The sequence below is a fragment of the Bipolaris sorokiniana genome, assembly GCF_000338995.1.
Source record: "Bipolaris sorokiniana ND90Pr unplaced genomic scaffold COCSAscaffold_2, whole genome shotgun sequence".
Classification (NCBI taxonomy): domain Eukaryota; kingdom Fungi; phylum Ascomycota; class Dothideomycetes; order Pleosporales; family Pleosporaceae; genus Bipolaris; species Bipolaris sorokiniana.
In genome coordinates, this window is record NW_006911896.1 from 1,124,084 (window position 1) to 1,138,387 (window position 14,304).

General features: G+C 50.5%; 8 protein-coding genes across 8 annotated transcripts; 3 read left to right on the top strand and 5 right to left on the bottom strand.

Moving 5' to 3' along the window:
- Positions 1-74: 74 nt before the first annotated feature.
- On the bottom strand, positions 75-821 carry COCSADRAFT_79289 (uncharacterized protein; the record flags this gene model as incomplete). Its single annotated transcript, XM_007697725.1, has 2 exons — positions 75-281; positions 342-821. 2 exons carry the CDS (start codon positions 819-821, stop codon positions 75-77), a joined length of 687 nt encoding a protein of 228 aa, XP_007695915.1.
- Positions 822-1,217: 396 nt separating this feature from the next.
- On the bottom strand, positions 1,218-1,592 carry COCSADRAFT_80347 (uncharacterized protein; the record flags this gene model as incomplete). Its single annotated transcript, XM_007697726.1, has 1 exon — positions 1,218-1,592. A coding segment is annotated over one exon (375 nt), but the record flags the coding sequence as incomplete, so codon positions are not given.
- A 219-nt stretch (positions 1,593-1,811) lies between these two features.
- COCSADRAFT_349693 (uncharacterized protein) lies at positions 1,812-5,025 on the bottom strand (the record flags this gene model as incomplete). The annotated part of the gene is made up of 3 exons (XM_007697727.1): positions 1,812-2,736; positions 2,783-4,294; positions 4,342-5,025. The coding sequence occupies 3 exons, from the start codon at positions 5,023-5,025 to the stop codon at positions 2,008-2,010; spliced, it is 2,925 nt and encodes a 974-aa protein (XP_007695917.1). The 3' UTR covers positions 1,812-2,007.
- A 2,120-nt stretch (positions 5,026-7,145) lies between these two features.
- Positions 7,146-7,838, top strand: COCSADRAFT_156710 (uncharacterized protein; the record flags this gene model as incomplete). The annotated part of the gene is made up of 2 exons (XM_007697728.1): positions 7,146-7,211; positions 7,260-7,838. 2 exons carry the CDS (start codon positions 7,146-7,148, stop codon positions 7,836-7,838), a joined length of 645 nt encoding a protein of 214 aa, XP_007695918.1.
- Positions 7,839-8,386: 548 nt separating this feature from the next.
- Positions 8,387-9,706, bottom strand: COCSADRAFT_79080 (uncharacterized protein; the record flags this gene model as incomplete). Its single annotated transcript, XM_007697729.1, has 2 exons — positions 8,387-9,214; positions 9,299-9,706. 2 exons carry the CDS (start codon positions 9,704-9,706, stop codon positions 8,387-8,389), a joined length of 1,236 nt encoding a protein of 411 aa, XP_007695919.1.
- A 316-nt stretch (positions 9,707-10,022) lies between these two features.
- On the top strand, positions 10,023-11,482 carry COCSADRAFT_270975 (uncharacterized protein). The gene has a single exon (XM_007697730.1). The coding sequence runs from the start codon at positions 10,223-10,225 to the stop codon at positions 11,375-11,377; it is 1,155 nt and encodes a 384-aa protein (XP_007695920.1). The 5' UTR covers positions 10,023-10,222; the 3' UTR covers positions 11,378-11,482.
- Positions 11,483-11,567: 85 nt separating this feature from the next.
- COCSADRAFT_33215 (uncharacterized protein) lies at positions 11,568-13,748 on the bottom strand. The gene is made up of 2 exons (XM_007697292.1): positions 13,326-13,748; positions 11,568-13,271 (listed from the first exon to the last, which is right to left on the bottom strand). The coding sequence occupies exons 1-2, from the start codon at positions 13,645-13,647 to the stop codon at positions 11,587-11,589; spliced, it is 2,007 nt and encodes a 668-aa protein (XP_007695482.1). The 5' UTR covers positions 13,648-13,748; the 3' UTR covers positions 11,568-11,586.
- Positions 13,749-13,996: 248 nt separating this feature from the next.
- Positions 13,997-14,284, top strand: COCSADRAFT_56427 (uncharacterized protein; the record flags this gene model as incomplete). The annotated part of the gene is made up of 1 exon (XM_007697450.1): positions 13,997-14,284. A coding segment is annotated over one exon (288 nt), but the record flags the coding sequence as incomplete, so codon positions are not given.
- Positions 14,285-14,304: the final 20 nt, after the last annotated feature.

The following is a 14,304-nucleotide window of genomic DNA, read 5'->3' on the forward strand; positions in this document are numbered from 1 at the left end:
TTGACATCAATTCATTAAACCATTGCCGTAGCTCTGAATATCGTTTGCTAGACGACGTTTGCATTTCCGGCCGATCACGGTGCCCATTTCGCGATATTATTTGGAATTAATCTCTTGAACATATCCAGCTGCTTGGCATGCACCGCCATTTTCGCACTCAGAATCTCCGGTCGTAACTGTAGAGTGCGATCGATGCGCTGCTGGGAGCCGCTAAAGACGACCGTATAGTCTGGCAAATGAGTATTCGGGGGCAAGGAAGATGCAGCCGTGATAGTGCAATACTATACATGCGCTTTAGCAATTGGAAAACTATCAAATTGTGGAGGAGTAGTCTTGCATACCTTTCCAATGATGCTACCCCTCCCTATCACAGCACCGACTTCAATCACAGTGCCTTCACCTACCTCGGCAGCTTCAACTACTGCATTCGATTCAACGACTACATTTCTTCCGAGTACTGTTCCCTCGCTCCTCATAGATTCTCTGACATTCGCATTACTGCGTGTCGACATGTTGGTACGCCGACCTTCACTATCCAGTTCAGATCCCATACCCACGCCGACTTTTGCTCGCTCGAAAACAACACATCCTTCGTCCAATACGACGGGCGCCAATGCGCTGCTGAGCTTGCTATGTGGGTGCAGTACAGTATTCGGGCCAATGGTTATCGGGTGCAGGCCGGTAAGTTGCGCGTGCTGGGCAATGAGGACGGAAGAGTCTAGCACAATCGATGACGGCTTCGGAAGGAGAGATGTGCGTTTTGGTGCTCCGGACACACGGCGATCCGACGTGGGACGACCTGTGGTCAGTTGGGCGGACATTTGTGAGGTCGATGTCTGCATGTGGAATCAAGAGAGCTGGAGTTACAATCAGTGGATCCCTACGAAAACACGCTACGGCGTTAGCGTATCGCCGAGTCACATGACATGTACTCCGGTAACTGTACATAGTACTACTAAATCTCTGGTATTCTAATCATCTTCCAAGTCTCATAATTACATTCAATACCATCAATAAATCTTATTTCGGCAAGCCCACAGTGAGCCTCGTGTGGTAAAGGGGTGGGTATCTCATAAACATGCATTACTACATATCACATCCATTCATCCTGTATACTGCAGACGACCAATGTAGTCATCCCGCAGGCGACATATGCTCGATCTATTAAATCAAAAACCATGCCAATCCATGCAAACAGACAACCAACCGTTCAAACACTACACCACAAACTTCCGTGCTCCATCACCACTCGTCCCGTTGCCTTCACCATCACTGTCAAGCTCCGCTTTCTCAGGGCTAGCACACTTCTCCGGAGAGTTTCTCCCAAATTCATGGCCTTCCTCTCCTTGTCCTTCGCCGCTGTGCATGCTGTCGTCATCAGACGAGTCTTCGATGCCTTCAAACATGCGAGCAAAACGCTGATGGCCTTCGCGTTCTTCCTCTTCTTGCGTCTTGGGCAATGAATCGTCATCTAGGTCGTCCTCTGCATCACGTGTCGATTCGAGTTGGGCCTTGCGTTGGGCGAGCCGGAGAGCGAATTGGCGGCGCGCTCGCGAGGGCGGTACTTGCAGAGGCTGTGGGATGCTTGACTGGAAAAGGGTTTGTGTCAGTGTAATAGGTCAAGAGCTAGTGTAAATGCTGATCAGCGAGACGGAGATGGAACGCGACCAAAAAACTTGACAGGGGAAGACCGAGATTGAACAAGCAAACATGATTGTGAGATGAAGACAGCGGTAGGGAGGGCATGCTAGATCATGGAAATTATCTTTTCACACAAAGGAAATGATGAAAAACCACATCTCACGATGTGTATTACTACATGTATCATACACCCTGTTGAATGGCCGAGGAATGTATGTACGGAAGAAATGATGTTTGTTCCATGGATCCAGCATGTGAGCCCTCTACCAGTCCCAACTCATAATACAAACAGGTATAAGAAAAGGAAACGCACCAAGGGCGGAAAACGATCGTGGTGGTAGTGTGTGTATGGTCGGGGCGATGTGATTATCGATAGTCCATATCAGCATCGTCAAATGAGATTTCACCCACTTGTTCGGAGTCGTCGACAGGTCCCTGTCGTTCCCGTTCTCTCTCGGTGTCGACATCGTCCATGTCTTCGTCTTCTTCATCACTCGAGTTAGTAAAGCCACTAAGCAAGGAGCCACCGCTGAAGGTGTACCCACCACCTCCAGTGTCACCAGCATTGGTGAGCTCCATGCTGTCGAGGCCTATAGCACCGTTGCCGGCAAGGCTAGCGTTGGAGAGTCCCCCACTGTCGCCTACAAAGTTATTCGCTGCGTTGACAGCATTAAGTACCGCTTGTCTTGGGCCAACGCTCATGTCGGGTCGTACTCCTCCAAGGATGGCATTGTCTCGCTCTCGTGTCTCGGCCAGGACGTGTTCGACGTAATGCACCCACTCTTCAGCGTGAACCTTTTCCAGGACCATGGGTGATAGGACTTCATCCGTGTGTCGCTCAGTAAACTTGAGCACTTCTTCTGCGATCAGGGTAAGATGGCCCATATATCCTAGTCGCATGTGTGTCTCCTTGTGCGACTTGTCGCTTTCTTCTTGTCCCTTGATGATTCGTTCAGTTATGGCGCCGCTGTCGAAAAGGTTAATTGCTAATTGCCGGTTGTACCCATGCTCCATTTGGCCGTTGAACACCTGCTGAACAACGTCATATACCACATTGTGTAGAAAGTTGTTCCAAGGAAAACGGAAGAAGAAATCCTACAGATGTTAGAAGTTGTAGCCAGTGGTCTGAGTGAGAGCTTACAAGTATAGTTGGCACAACTCTGTTCTCGACAAATGTAATCTTCAACAAATCACCAACCACGGGCGTTCCGTCGATATCAACCTCGAAACCTACAGCCTCTTCTGTACTTCCAAACACCACAGAGCGGACGCTTTGAGTTTCGTCAATCGGGGTAATTTCAGAAAGATCCGATCCCGGTACAGGTGCAGTGAACCGCGAAGTGTCGACCTTCGCGGGCGAGGAACTATTGTCGCGGTTCTTACCCGCAAAAAGCGGTGCTGGCTTATCGTCAGGGTGAGGTGACAGAGGAGGATCTGGTAGATTGAGGTTACCAGACTCTGAGGTCTGATTGAGTTGCTGTGTTAGCAGAGATGGCGAGGACTTGGTCTCAGTCTCAGGTTTCTCGATCTTTGCAGATTCCGGGGGCTCCCGGCGATCGTTCATAACAATATCATTACCCAGACCGAGATCGTCAACCTTGGCTGTTAGACCTGCTGATGTGGGGGATTCTGCATCGTCTACAGGCTTGGCGGGAGAAGGAGCCGCTTCAGCAGACGCAGTAGAGTCTTTGGGTGGTGTGAGAGGCTCATCGACGAATTCACCGTCGTCACCCACAGCCTTGCTTGTGGGTGTTTCCTTGGGTGCATCTCTAGGAGCCACTTTAGGTGAAGGTTCCAATGGCTCGCCAATCTGTTCCTTGTCGTTTGCACTCTCTTTTGGATCTTCAACAGCGACCTCTGGCGCAACAACTTTTTCAAAATCATCCTCAGCACTGTTCTGCACGTGCAGAGGCTTGATCTCAGCAGGCGAGTCCATGGATGGGGCGCGCGCATGATGGAACCCTTGACTATCGACACTGGTGGAGAAATCGCCTGGGTTCCCGGGGTTAGCTGAAGTTAGTTTACCGTCGGCTTTCAAACGTTCTCGCTCGGCATCTCGTCTTCGGACTTCGGACTCACTACCGCGCTCATTGAGCAGCGCCATGTTGCTACAGTGCAGCAATTCAGCCATTAGCTCGCAAGTCTTGAAGCGGTCGAATCCGAGAGGCTCTATCTTGTCACCGAATGCCGTCTTGAGTTCTCGCTTCTTCCTTGTGATGGTGCCATCTGGCTCTGTCACTACCTGGCTAGAGCTATTGACCAGTTCCATGAACTGCGGAATATGATTTGCAAACTGTCGAAGTAGTGTTCCCAAGTAGATGGGATCTGAGTTCTTAGGTACTGGTCCGATTTGGTTCTCCAAGTCGTAGTCGGAATTGTTTTTCCGGATGACCTCGATAATGATGCCTACGCCGACAGTAAGTGGGTTACCGCCGTGGAGCATGTACTCTATCAATTGCTTGAGACATGACTCGGAAACAAGTTGTCGAGTAAGCTCATTTGGCCCAATCACCGACTGGTCCTGTGTTGTAGCATTTGCAGATATAGTAATGATAGCCTTGAGGAAATCGCCGGCCGATGTTTGAGTGGAGGTCGATTGGTCTGGTCGGAGGAAGGCAATCAATCGTGGGACGAGATCTTGCTGTTGTAACCACTGCGCTTTTGTCAGTCCTGCCTGTCGGTCTGGATAGCTGCACCCACATCAACAATGCCCTGGCCACCTTCGCTCTTCTCAAGGCTGATAATCTTCAATAACAAGTCCATGATGACCGGGCAATCAACGTGTTGGAGCATATCTGGCACAACGTTGTCCAGGGACTTGAAGAAGTCGAGCATCTCCTCCATCTTGCGGTCGAGCAGCGACTCGTTGACTTTGGTGAAGTAGCCGGCCTGGACAGGGTCAAGCGGGGCAGGCTGCTTGATGTAGGCCCAGAACTGGCGCAGGCTGTCCTGGTTCTCGAGCACGGCTTCCGATATGGACCATACTTCAGAGGATAGGATTTCGCACGATACATAAGCGTACTTCATTCGCTGACGCTCCTCCTTGCTCTCCTCGGTGTCGCCTGCATCCGACTTTGTGGTCGAGGTTGAGCGGGCCCTGACTCTGCCAAAGAAGCCAGCGCGGCTGGGACTTCTCGCCTCGTGCGCCAGCGAGCTTCCTTGGTCGTCGTCGTGGGGCAGGTTGGGCCTGGCGGCGATAACATAGCGCAGCAGGCGCTCCAAGACATTTTCGTCGCGAAGATATTCTATAAGCTTCGAGTTCTGCTGCTTGAGCTCCTGTATCAGGTCCGACTCGTCCAGCAGCTCTTCGACGGTGACATCGGGCTTGTCGAGAATGCTGTCCAGCGACGACAGCTGTGCGTAGCCGCCAAAGCGCCAGAACATGGTCGTATGCGGTGCTTGCGGCTACAAGGGCGGGGCAGGGAAGGGGCCGGGCGAGGGACTCGAGAGCAGCAGCTGTAGGCCGGTGGGGCTGGACATGCGTACGTACGACTACTGCAGCGACCAATGCGTCATGGGAAGCGGAAACACGGATGCAACAAAAAGGGCCTGCACAGCAGACGGGCGTCTTGGTTAGCAACAAGTGCTCGGGGGGTGTAAGACAGCGGAGGGCGCGTGTGGTCAGGGCTGAGGCTCGGGCAGCGGGCAGCGGGCGGGCTGAGTGCAGTAGGTGGGACAGGTACCTGCAAGCGAACAAGACAGCGGGGGACGGCAACGGCAAGCGAGACGGGCGCAAGGCTTGCAATCAATGCATCTACTCGGAGACGCTGCGTTTTGGCTGGGTTGTTACAGATACATACAAGCGGGGAAAGCCGGCGACCGAAATGCGATTTGGCGTGGGTGCACCCAGGCGAATGCAAAGGGCGGGAGTGAATGGATTTGTTGGGTTTTTTTTGGTGGTGACAGAGGGCTAGGAGAAGCTGCGTACTGGTAGGTAGCGTGCTTGCAGATCCCAACTTGCGACCTCCTTGATAACAGACAGACAGCAGCCACGGCATGCATGCATGCATCCATCTACTAAGTACATAGAGCAAGTACTTACGCAGGCATGTGGATTACTTGCAGGCCACACGAGGCCCTGGTCATGACGCGACTACTGATTTATCCATTACCATCCACCACGCTAGCCTCCATGTTCAAAGCCTTTGCTCTACTAGTACGACATGTAGCACATAAGAGAAACGACCACTTTGTCCGCATACGACGTGAACGCACCCTTCTCTACCACCTTGAGAAGCCGCCTAGTACGACATGCGCCGGTCCCCCCTTGGGCTGAGCAGTAAAACAGTCAGGCATCAAAATTTGCGCCATCACCTGCCAGCCCGAATCCCGTCGCCATGGCCATGACCGGCACTCGTGATGCCGCTCTCGGTAGCAGTACACGTGACCTGCGATGACGTTTGCGGGAACGGCCGGCGCTTAGAGACGACCTTGGACACGACTCCCAAGAGCGCCTGATGCCCATGTCGCCATGTCCTAATTCATTCAGTGATTGATGGAAATAACCTAGCGCCTGTGTACAGAAGCTCTCCCTGGATACACATGCATCTCGATTGTATCCGACGGAGCAGTCATGTATGCGCAGTGTCCAGTCACGTGATACTATATCACTCCTATATATATCTCATCATCCACAGAGATGAGTACAAAGACATTGGCATTCCGTGTTTCTAAAATCTGCGAATCGTTTGACTTCAACTCTCACTGGAAAAATAGGGAATTTACTGTTGGGCACCTAGAAAACCCAAACCTATTCTCAAGTATCATGCCAAGTCAAGAACACTCTGAGATACCTGTCGTGAGGTGGCCCAGATAGCCATTGAGGCACCAGCCCACTGGGCCAACACATCCAAGTACAACTTTCTGAGAATCCTAGCGCTTACCTCATCTCGGCGTTTCTCCCAAACAACAACCACTTGTAGGCAGTAGAAGGTGATACTAACAGAGCAAACTTCACATCAGCCTAAGTAAAGAGTAAGCGCATCTACAAAAAGGCATATAAATATTACTAGATCCAACTTTGTAGGGGGCACTGAGAATCATGCAAGGATATGAGACTGAAACTTTTGTTGTCACAAATTACTCACCTTGTCATTGCTGCTCGAAAACAAATGGCCCTTGCCACAACTGTCGTGGACAACACAATTCGAGCAGTCGGTAGAAAAAAACTTACACTATCTGTCGAATCAAATTTTTTACCGTATTCAAACTCTGAGATTATGCGTTTATCGGCCCATGATATCTAGCATCAAGATGTAGTAGAAAATTGAATGTATGGAGTAACCTGCGGTATGTCCTAGTTTGGTTAGACTGAATCAACTCTTGGCGCTCTGGTGGTTGGCTGGCGTGCCAGGATCCCTACAACCATCATTCGCCGTCTGCCTGCGCTCCTCCCCACTTGCCAGCGCCTCTCATATGCATGTGCCTTTGTCTTCGCAAACTACATGCATAACAACCCAAGAGTCTAACCTACCAACCGCAAGCGCCCCAGGGATCACATCACCATGAACCGGTTATTCGGAGCAAAGAGCAACGCGCCCAAACCAACGCTCAACAGCGCCATATCCAATGTACGATATGCGCATTCACATGCATTCGCCATGTACTAACAGCATTAGGTTGACACACGGATAGAAAGCATCGATGTCAAGCTCGCCAAACTGAACGCCGAGCTAAGCACCTATCAGCAGAAGCTCGCCAAGATGCGAGACGGACCCGGCAAGACGGCCATCAAGCAGAAAGCCCTCAAAGTCCTACAGCAGCGGAAACAATATGAAGCACAACGCGACCAACTACAAGCCCAGTCATGGAACATGGAACAAGCCGGCATGATGCAGGACAATCTCAAGAATAACATGACCACCATCGACGCCATGAAGACGACGACCAAAGAGCTGAGGAAACAGTACGGCAAGATCAACATTGATCAGATTGATAAACTTCAAGACGAGATGGCAGACCTCATGGACATGGGCAACGATATACAGGATGCTATAAGCCGCAGCTATGATGTACCAGAGGATGTGGACGAGTCGGAACTGGATGCCGAGTTGGAAGCCTTGGGCGACGAAGTCGACTTTGAGGGTATTGGGGAATCCTCCGGCATCCCCAACTTTATGCTGGACGAGACTGCACCACCACAGTTTATCGACGAAGCACCTGCAACTGGTGGCAAAGTCAAGGAAGCTGCAGGATGATGAGATGGCCATGTCGAGACACCTGTCTTGCTGCGATCGGTCCACGGCCATCGCAGCGGCTCTTTCGATTTCATACCAGGCATGAAGCTCTCCTGACCTTTTGTCTTCATGTCGCCAATCCGATCAGTCACGCTCGAGATTGAATCGGTGGTTACAGTCGGTCGCTGCTGTGTTTTGTTTTACCCCGGAAGATACCCCACAACGTCGATTCGGAGAGTAGATTACGTCATACCCTTTTAAGCTCTTGTCGTGTCAGCGGGCTACCAAGCATACCGACATCTCGCCATGTCATGGACGAATGGTTAAGCATTCCATGTCGAGTACGAGAGCGAAACAGAGTATTTTGGTTACGTATGGATGTTCTCACATTTGACATTATATGCATTGTATGAACGAGACTGTTGAATTCTAGTCTATTCTACGCGCCATGCATGCATGCTGTGAATAAATAATCTACTATATGTACTGCCATTAGTAGCGGGGTATTGCGTCATTTTACGTTGCGAAGGAACTCTCAGGGAATCCCAAACATTTGGCATAACAGCCAACTACCAGCTAGCCAGCTGTTTGCACCTATCGAATCCACCCCGTAGCTGCCTCTCCGGCTTGACAACCTTGCCCTGCAGCACCGTGTACTTGATGATATTCTCACAATCCTCTGGCTTCACCCGCGCAAGCCATATACACTGCGCAGCTTCTCCCCTCCCCTCTGCCTCTTGCTCTTTATTCGCGTCAAGCACAACTTCCCTGCTCTCTTCATCCTCCAGTTTCAACTCTGCCAGCTGTTTCTCTGCGCCGTTGGTGTGCCCATTCGCACCAGTCCCGTTTGCCTGACTTGCCTGCGAAACAACCGACGAATGTCGATAAATCATGACATTCGCCGAGAACTTGTGGCCCCCAACGTGACTGATAAAATATATCCCTACACCCCCGGGTCTTTCATCGTGTAAATCACGGTATAAGCCCATGGGCCGTAGTAACCGCTCAAACTCCTTGCGCAGCAGCGGCGCAGACTGTCCGCAGCGTGCATCTCGCGTTTTCTGGCTGCACATCAGAATGAGGTATTTGTGTGGACATGGTCGCGCTTTGAGTTGTGGCGTTGTGGCAGGGAGAGACGGTGGTATCGCGGCGGGTTCGGGTGTGGATGGGGATCCGGAAGAAGACTCATCCGGGGTTGTGGAGGAGAGTGGCGCGGCGGTGTGCGAGCGCAACGGCGTGTTGTTTGTTGGCCCGGAGTTCACGAAGCCGGTGATGAGGTCGGGGACGTTTGTGGTTGTTACGTTGTCTATGAATTGCCAGGAGGGGAGGAGTAGGACCATGGAGCTGTGGTCTGAGTGGTCTGGGATAGGGATGTTGGAGGCGGATAGCATAAGTTTCTGAGGGGCTGTTAGGGACTTGCATACGCGGTTTTTTCTTTATGGTTTCTGGGATACTGTTCTTTGGGAATTGGAAAAACTTACGCCGTTGCTAGGCTTTACGGTTCCTCTGTCGACGGCCTCCATGATACTGCCTTTTTCGTCGGCGACATCGCGCACCCAGTCTGTTTTCCCCGTTGCAACAAGTAAGTGCGTGCTGAAGCCCTTCACATGACCGAACAGCTCCTCTGTCTCGTCAATTTCGAATTTTCGAGGGTATTTGACGCTGCAACTGGCACAGTCATGTAAACAGTCGTCGCCATCAATCGCCGGATTGGTAGTCGGAAACAAATCCTCCGTCTTCTTGACTTTGATGAATTCGTCGCTGTCCTTGCTGACGGAGACTTCGGACGACGATGACAGTGCTGAGCCCAGCTTGTAGGAGAGATTCCGCAACATGGCAGGGACTCTGTATGCGTTAATCGGGCGGTGGGGGAGTTTTGGCGGCGCCATTGTCGACATTTATATCAGATTTGTAGATTAGATCGCCAAGAACCCCGGAATGTGGGCATACACACCCCGGCTTCTAGTAAACCCCGGCGTAATCAGTGACGAGGGGGGGGTGGATGAAGGCCGGAGTAAGTCTTATGCTTCCTCTTGCAAAGCGCGGAATCAAAGCAACTGCTTACGAATCCTTTTTTCTTCTACTCCGTTCTTAGGGCGGTCCGCCTTTTATGTTTCGCTGCATGGCTCGGTCAATCGGACTTGGGACACGGTTCTAGGTTGTTGGGCGAGTGAGCAGGCGAAGCAGAGACCACCACACCTCGGAGCAAGACAGCTCGCTCACTCGGACATTGCCTCTTCTCCGAGTCTTTTGAGCCACCCTTTCTTTGTCGGCTCCACATTTCCCCAACAATTCGAAAAAAGCTTCTGTCTAGTTGCCGGTGTCACACCAATGATACAAGTCCCGCCTTACCGCTTTATTGCTTTGCCGCGTGTGTTGGGCCGTAGACGTTCCCGATTCGCGAGATGAAGCTGAAGATGCTCAACGGCGCGCCTAGGCGTGAACATCTGGATTTCAGCGACAGCTGTCTGTTACCTGCTGATGAGTGCAATGGTTTCAGTGTTGCTGCAAGATGCGAGATGCCGCCTGTAGATTCTACGCCTACGATGAAGTGGCGCTGCCTTGCGAAGAAGGATACGCGACTCCAATCGGAGTGGCAGCATCCTTACCTCCCTGGTTCTATATTGGGAAGCCATATGGCAGATATATCGCTTCCTGAGGTTGTTCAGTTTCAATCGTTCGCACAAGAAGATACAACAGCGCTTGATGCCACTGTCAGTTTTAACGACCCAACTTTTAATACTGATGGCTTGATTGAGCATTCACTCGTCTTCCACGACTCACTACTGTCATCTCAGGTGGTTCCGGGGGAAGGGCCTGACTCTACCATCAACTCCTCCTCATTCCTTTCCACATCTTTCGAAACCACCACGTCGGACTATAGTAGTCCCCACAAGGCTGATCAACACACGATAATTCATGTCCCACTCAAGTTGAGTATAACACCACTTGCCTCGCTCCCCAGCGCGCAGCAGCTGCGAGCAATATACCCTCAGACACCAACCCCAAACTTCATCTGCGTCGTGACTACAAGCCCAGAGAAGCGCGAGATATTTGTTCGAAGAGGCGGTTACAAGATGGATCTCTGGGAAATTATCGTAGCAGACGACTCTTTCTCCGGTTTCAAAACCGCCTTCTGGATGCGTCCGAACCTAGACTCAAAAGACGAGCGTACACGTTCTCAGAGATCGCTTCTTGAAGCCCTGCAGGGTATCAAGGTTGGCGATATTATTCTGTTGACGAACGTTGCTCTCACATCGTTCCGCGACACAGTCTTTGGTCAGTCTTTGAATCCGGCAATTGCACGCGCTCGGACAGATATTCATGTCTTGATGAAGAGTAATGGTATTTCAGCGGCACAGCCTGGTAGACTGCCTTCGCAGGTTGATGAGGCATTTACAAGAGTTAAGAAATGGGCAAGAATGCATGTCGCTTCTGATATTGGAGGCTCGCGGAAGAGGAAGGGGAGTGCACCGAAACAAGGCGATTTCGTTAAACGAACATTTGCTACGAGAGACCTTGATGACTCGATGCCTCCAGATACCATGGAAAGTTTCTAGGACGATTCTTTTGATCTTCTGCGAGTCGATTGCTAGATCTGAGAATCGTACTATATACTTTTGAATGTCACGGCACCTAGTTACATAGAGGGATTTGTTTGAATCAATGGCCATCCTTCTGCCCTTAATCGTTCTTGAGAGATTTTTTTCTTCCGCGCGTTATTTTATTCATAATCAAATGTAATTATAACTACTGAAGATTTTTCATCTCAGACGATGCTCAGTTCCACAGCTAACGTGCCATCGAAGACGTCTTTTGTCAACCAGCGCACTAAACCAACACGTCGGTATATCTCACCTGACCCTGCTCGTAGCAAAGCGAGCCCCATTCTTAGGCTGTCATCATTCCAACTTTCCGTTTCATATAAAGGACCCTTTTTTCCATAGACAAGGAAAGGCATTTGAACAGAAGGATAATATGACTCAGAGCGAATACTCAACACATATACAGACCGCACAAATCGAAAGTCATTAACTATATCTGGATAAAATGCTCCCACTGTGATACCATCTCCCGAACTGAGACGTCGAATGCCTCCAGAGATATCCTCCTCGATTAGTTGGGTACTGATTTGAAGTTCAGTAATGTTACCTCGCATTCGTAATGCGGCATCTGAAGGGGCACCAAGTGTATCAAGCGCTGCCACTAATTTATCGTAAGAGTTCGTAATCTCGAAGTTCCCGTAAGTATTGTCAAAGACATGGCGTGCTTCATTGCAGGGGCCAATTCTTTGACACTCATAGCTGATCTCTCCATCGATGGAAGCCCATGACCAACTAGGTGCTCTGTAAACCTGTGGACGACAAGGCTTAGAGGTAGTAAGTTGGCTAACAGGCTGGCCTCGGTCCTGGCTGCAGGTTGGTATGGTTCTCCAAAGAAGTGCCGATGGTAGGTGATCTGACCAGATGCCAGTAAGATACTTTCCAGGGTTTTGTTCCTCGGAGAATCTTGAGGCCAGGCCTGCTAAAGCAGGCAATTTATCGGTTTCCTTCGTCAGATTCCTGGAAGAGTAGTCTTCAACTAATCCGAACCAGTGATCACGTTGAAAGGCTGGGCCATTAGAGGTGAAGTCTTCTTCTTGGTTGAGCATTAGCGGTCGGGGGACGAAGTTGCCGTGTTTCTGTATCATCTCGTGCCACGGAAGCTCCGATGAACCCTTCATTGTACGGCACTGCCAAAGCAGTTGCCCCTGAGCAAAGTTGATACACCTCAATGAGAGATTTCTTTCTTGTAGTGTCCATGCCCTCGTGCGTAACGGATTGGATCCGCAACCATCATATTCCTCATTCCAGTAAGCTGGCGAGTCTTCTAGAATTCTGACGCGTCGGGAACCGAAATTGAAATCTTGGTATCGCGATAGCTTTGGCATTACTGCCTCCCTTGGCCTGGTCCGGCAGCCCTGAGTGCTGTCTGCAGAGCTGAGTGCAGTCAGAGTGACATATGATCCACCGTAAATAGAAGCCATAGCGGCTGCTTGCTGTGACCAATCTTCGCCATCGTCTTGAATAATGCATAAAGAATCTATCCAAAGGTATTTCTGGTCCAGATCCCGACAAATCTTGACGGCGTCCTGAAACGTCATCGAAAGATCTTCGAATTGGATCCGCAGCATTCTGTCACTTAAGGTGGCTTTGCTTGTGCAGATTGGGCGGCGATTGGCTGGGCCCCAACAATGGCTAAGGGTAACGTATTTCGCTGTGGTCGGAACGCTTCGCCAGTCTACCAGTCTAATATCGTTCGAATTCGCAAAGGCTCTAACGTCGAGGAGGCGTTTTGGAGATCCTCGGCTAGCAATTTGCTTGCACTTAGAGTGTTTGGTCACGCAATTAGACAGCCAAGTTCGCATGAGCGTCAATTCATCCCAAGGCTTATCCAACTCAGCAATTGGAAGTCCTATCTCTCTTAGCGGTTCGTGACTATTTGTGCTCTTGTAAATGTGAGACATACTCCATTCAAGCGGTACGCGATAGAAGAATGTACGTGAAATATCGATGCTGTCGATCAAAAGCCGAATACACTGTTTGGGGTCGAGCATTGTTCTTCTCAACATCATGTCATCGGTGTACAAGACCTTTTCTGGAAAGTGCGACGGGTCAGCGCTGGCCATAAGAATAGTGCAGAAGGGGCATCCCGATGATGCACAATTTCTTGCTCGTGCGACGGTAGTCAGACGTATAGAACAGCTAGGTTCGGTGTGAATATTGTCGTATTTGGCTGAGAAAAAATGCCTTGAAACCTGTCGGAATGCCTTGCACGATGGTTGTGGCATATTGAAGGAACGTGCAATGAGAGTTGTACTTGGTATTTTCGGGACACTCTCTCAGCAACACACAGTTCATCCGCTAGTGAGCGCCCGTCTCTTAGAACGACGGCGACGTGTGTATGTGCAGAATATATGGAAACCAGAGTGCGTTAAAAAGCTTCACACAGGCTAAGGTCGACGAGGTCGAGGTCACAACGGAAGAGTATAACGGCCGCGAGGTATGGTGGAGTTTCTTGTCGTTCTTGAGTGGGGCTAGAGGTGCCGGACGGGCCAACGCCGCGGACGGGCCAACGCCGGATTACGTCCTCCAACACCAATTATTCCATCCACTTCAACCACCCATAACGTGACCACAATGCAATCAATTGACGCTGCGCTTGCTGCTATTAACGCTTTGAAGCCTAATGAAAAACTTGTGTATTCTCAAATTGCAAAAAAATATGGTGTTGACCCAGGAACGCTGAGCCGCCGCCACCGAGGTATTTCTCGCTCCAGACAAGCAGCTGCACAAAACCAGCAGGCAGTCCACCCACAACATGAAGCTGAGCTTATCGACTATATCGATAGACTCACTAAGCGAGGCCTAGCACCCACACGGAGTATCATTCGAAATATCGCGTCGCAGCTAGCTCAGAAGCAGCTCGGATATCACTGGGTTGATCG

Coding starts and splice junctions, on each gene's coding strand:
- COCSADRAFT_33215 (XM_007697292.1), bottom strand. CDS start 13,647: ATGCCACAACCATCGTGCAAGGCATTCCGACAGGTTTCAAGGCATTTT. Junction 13,272..13,325: donor TCGCGTACCGCTTGAATGGA/GTATGTCTCACA, acceptor TAAGAGAGATAG/GACTTCCAATTGCTGAGTTG.
- COCSADRAFT_270975 (XM_007697730.1), top strand. CDS start 10,223: ATGAAGCTGAAGATGCTCAACGGCGCGCCTAGGCGTGAACATCTGGAT.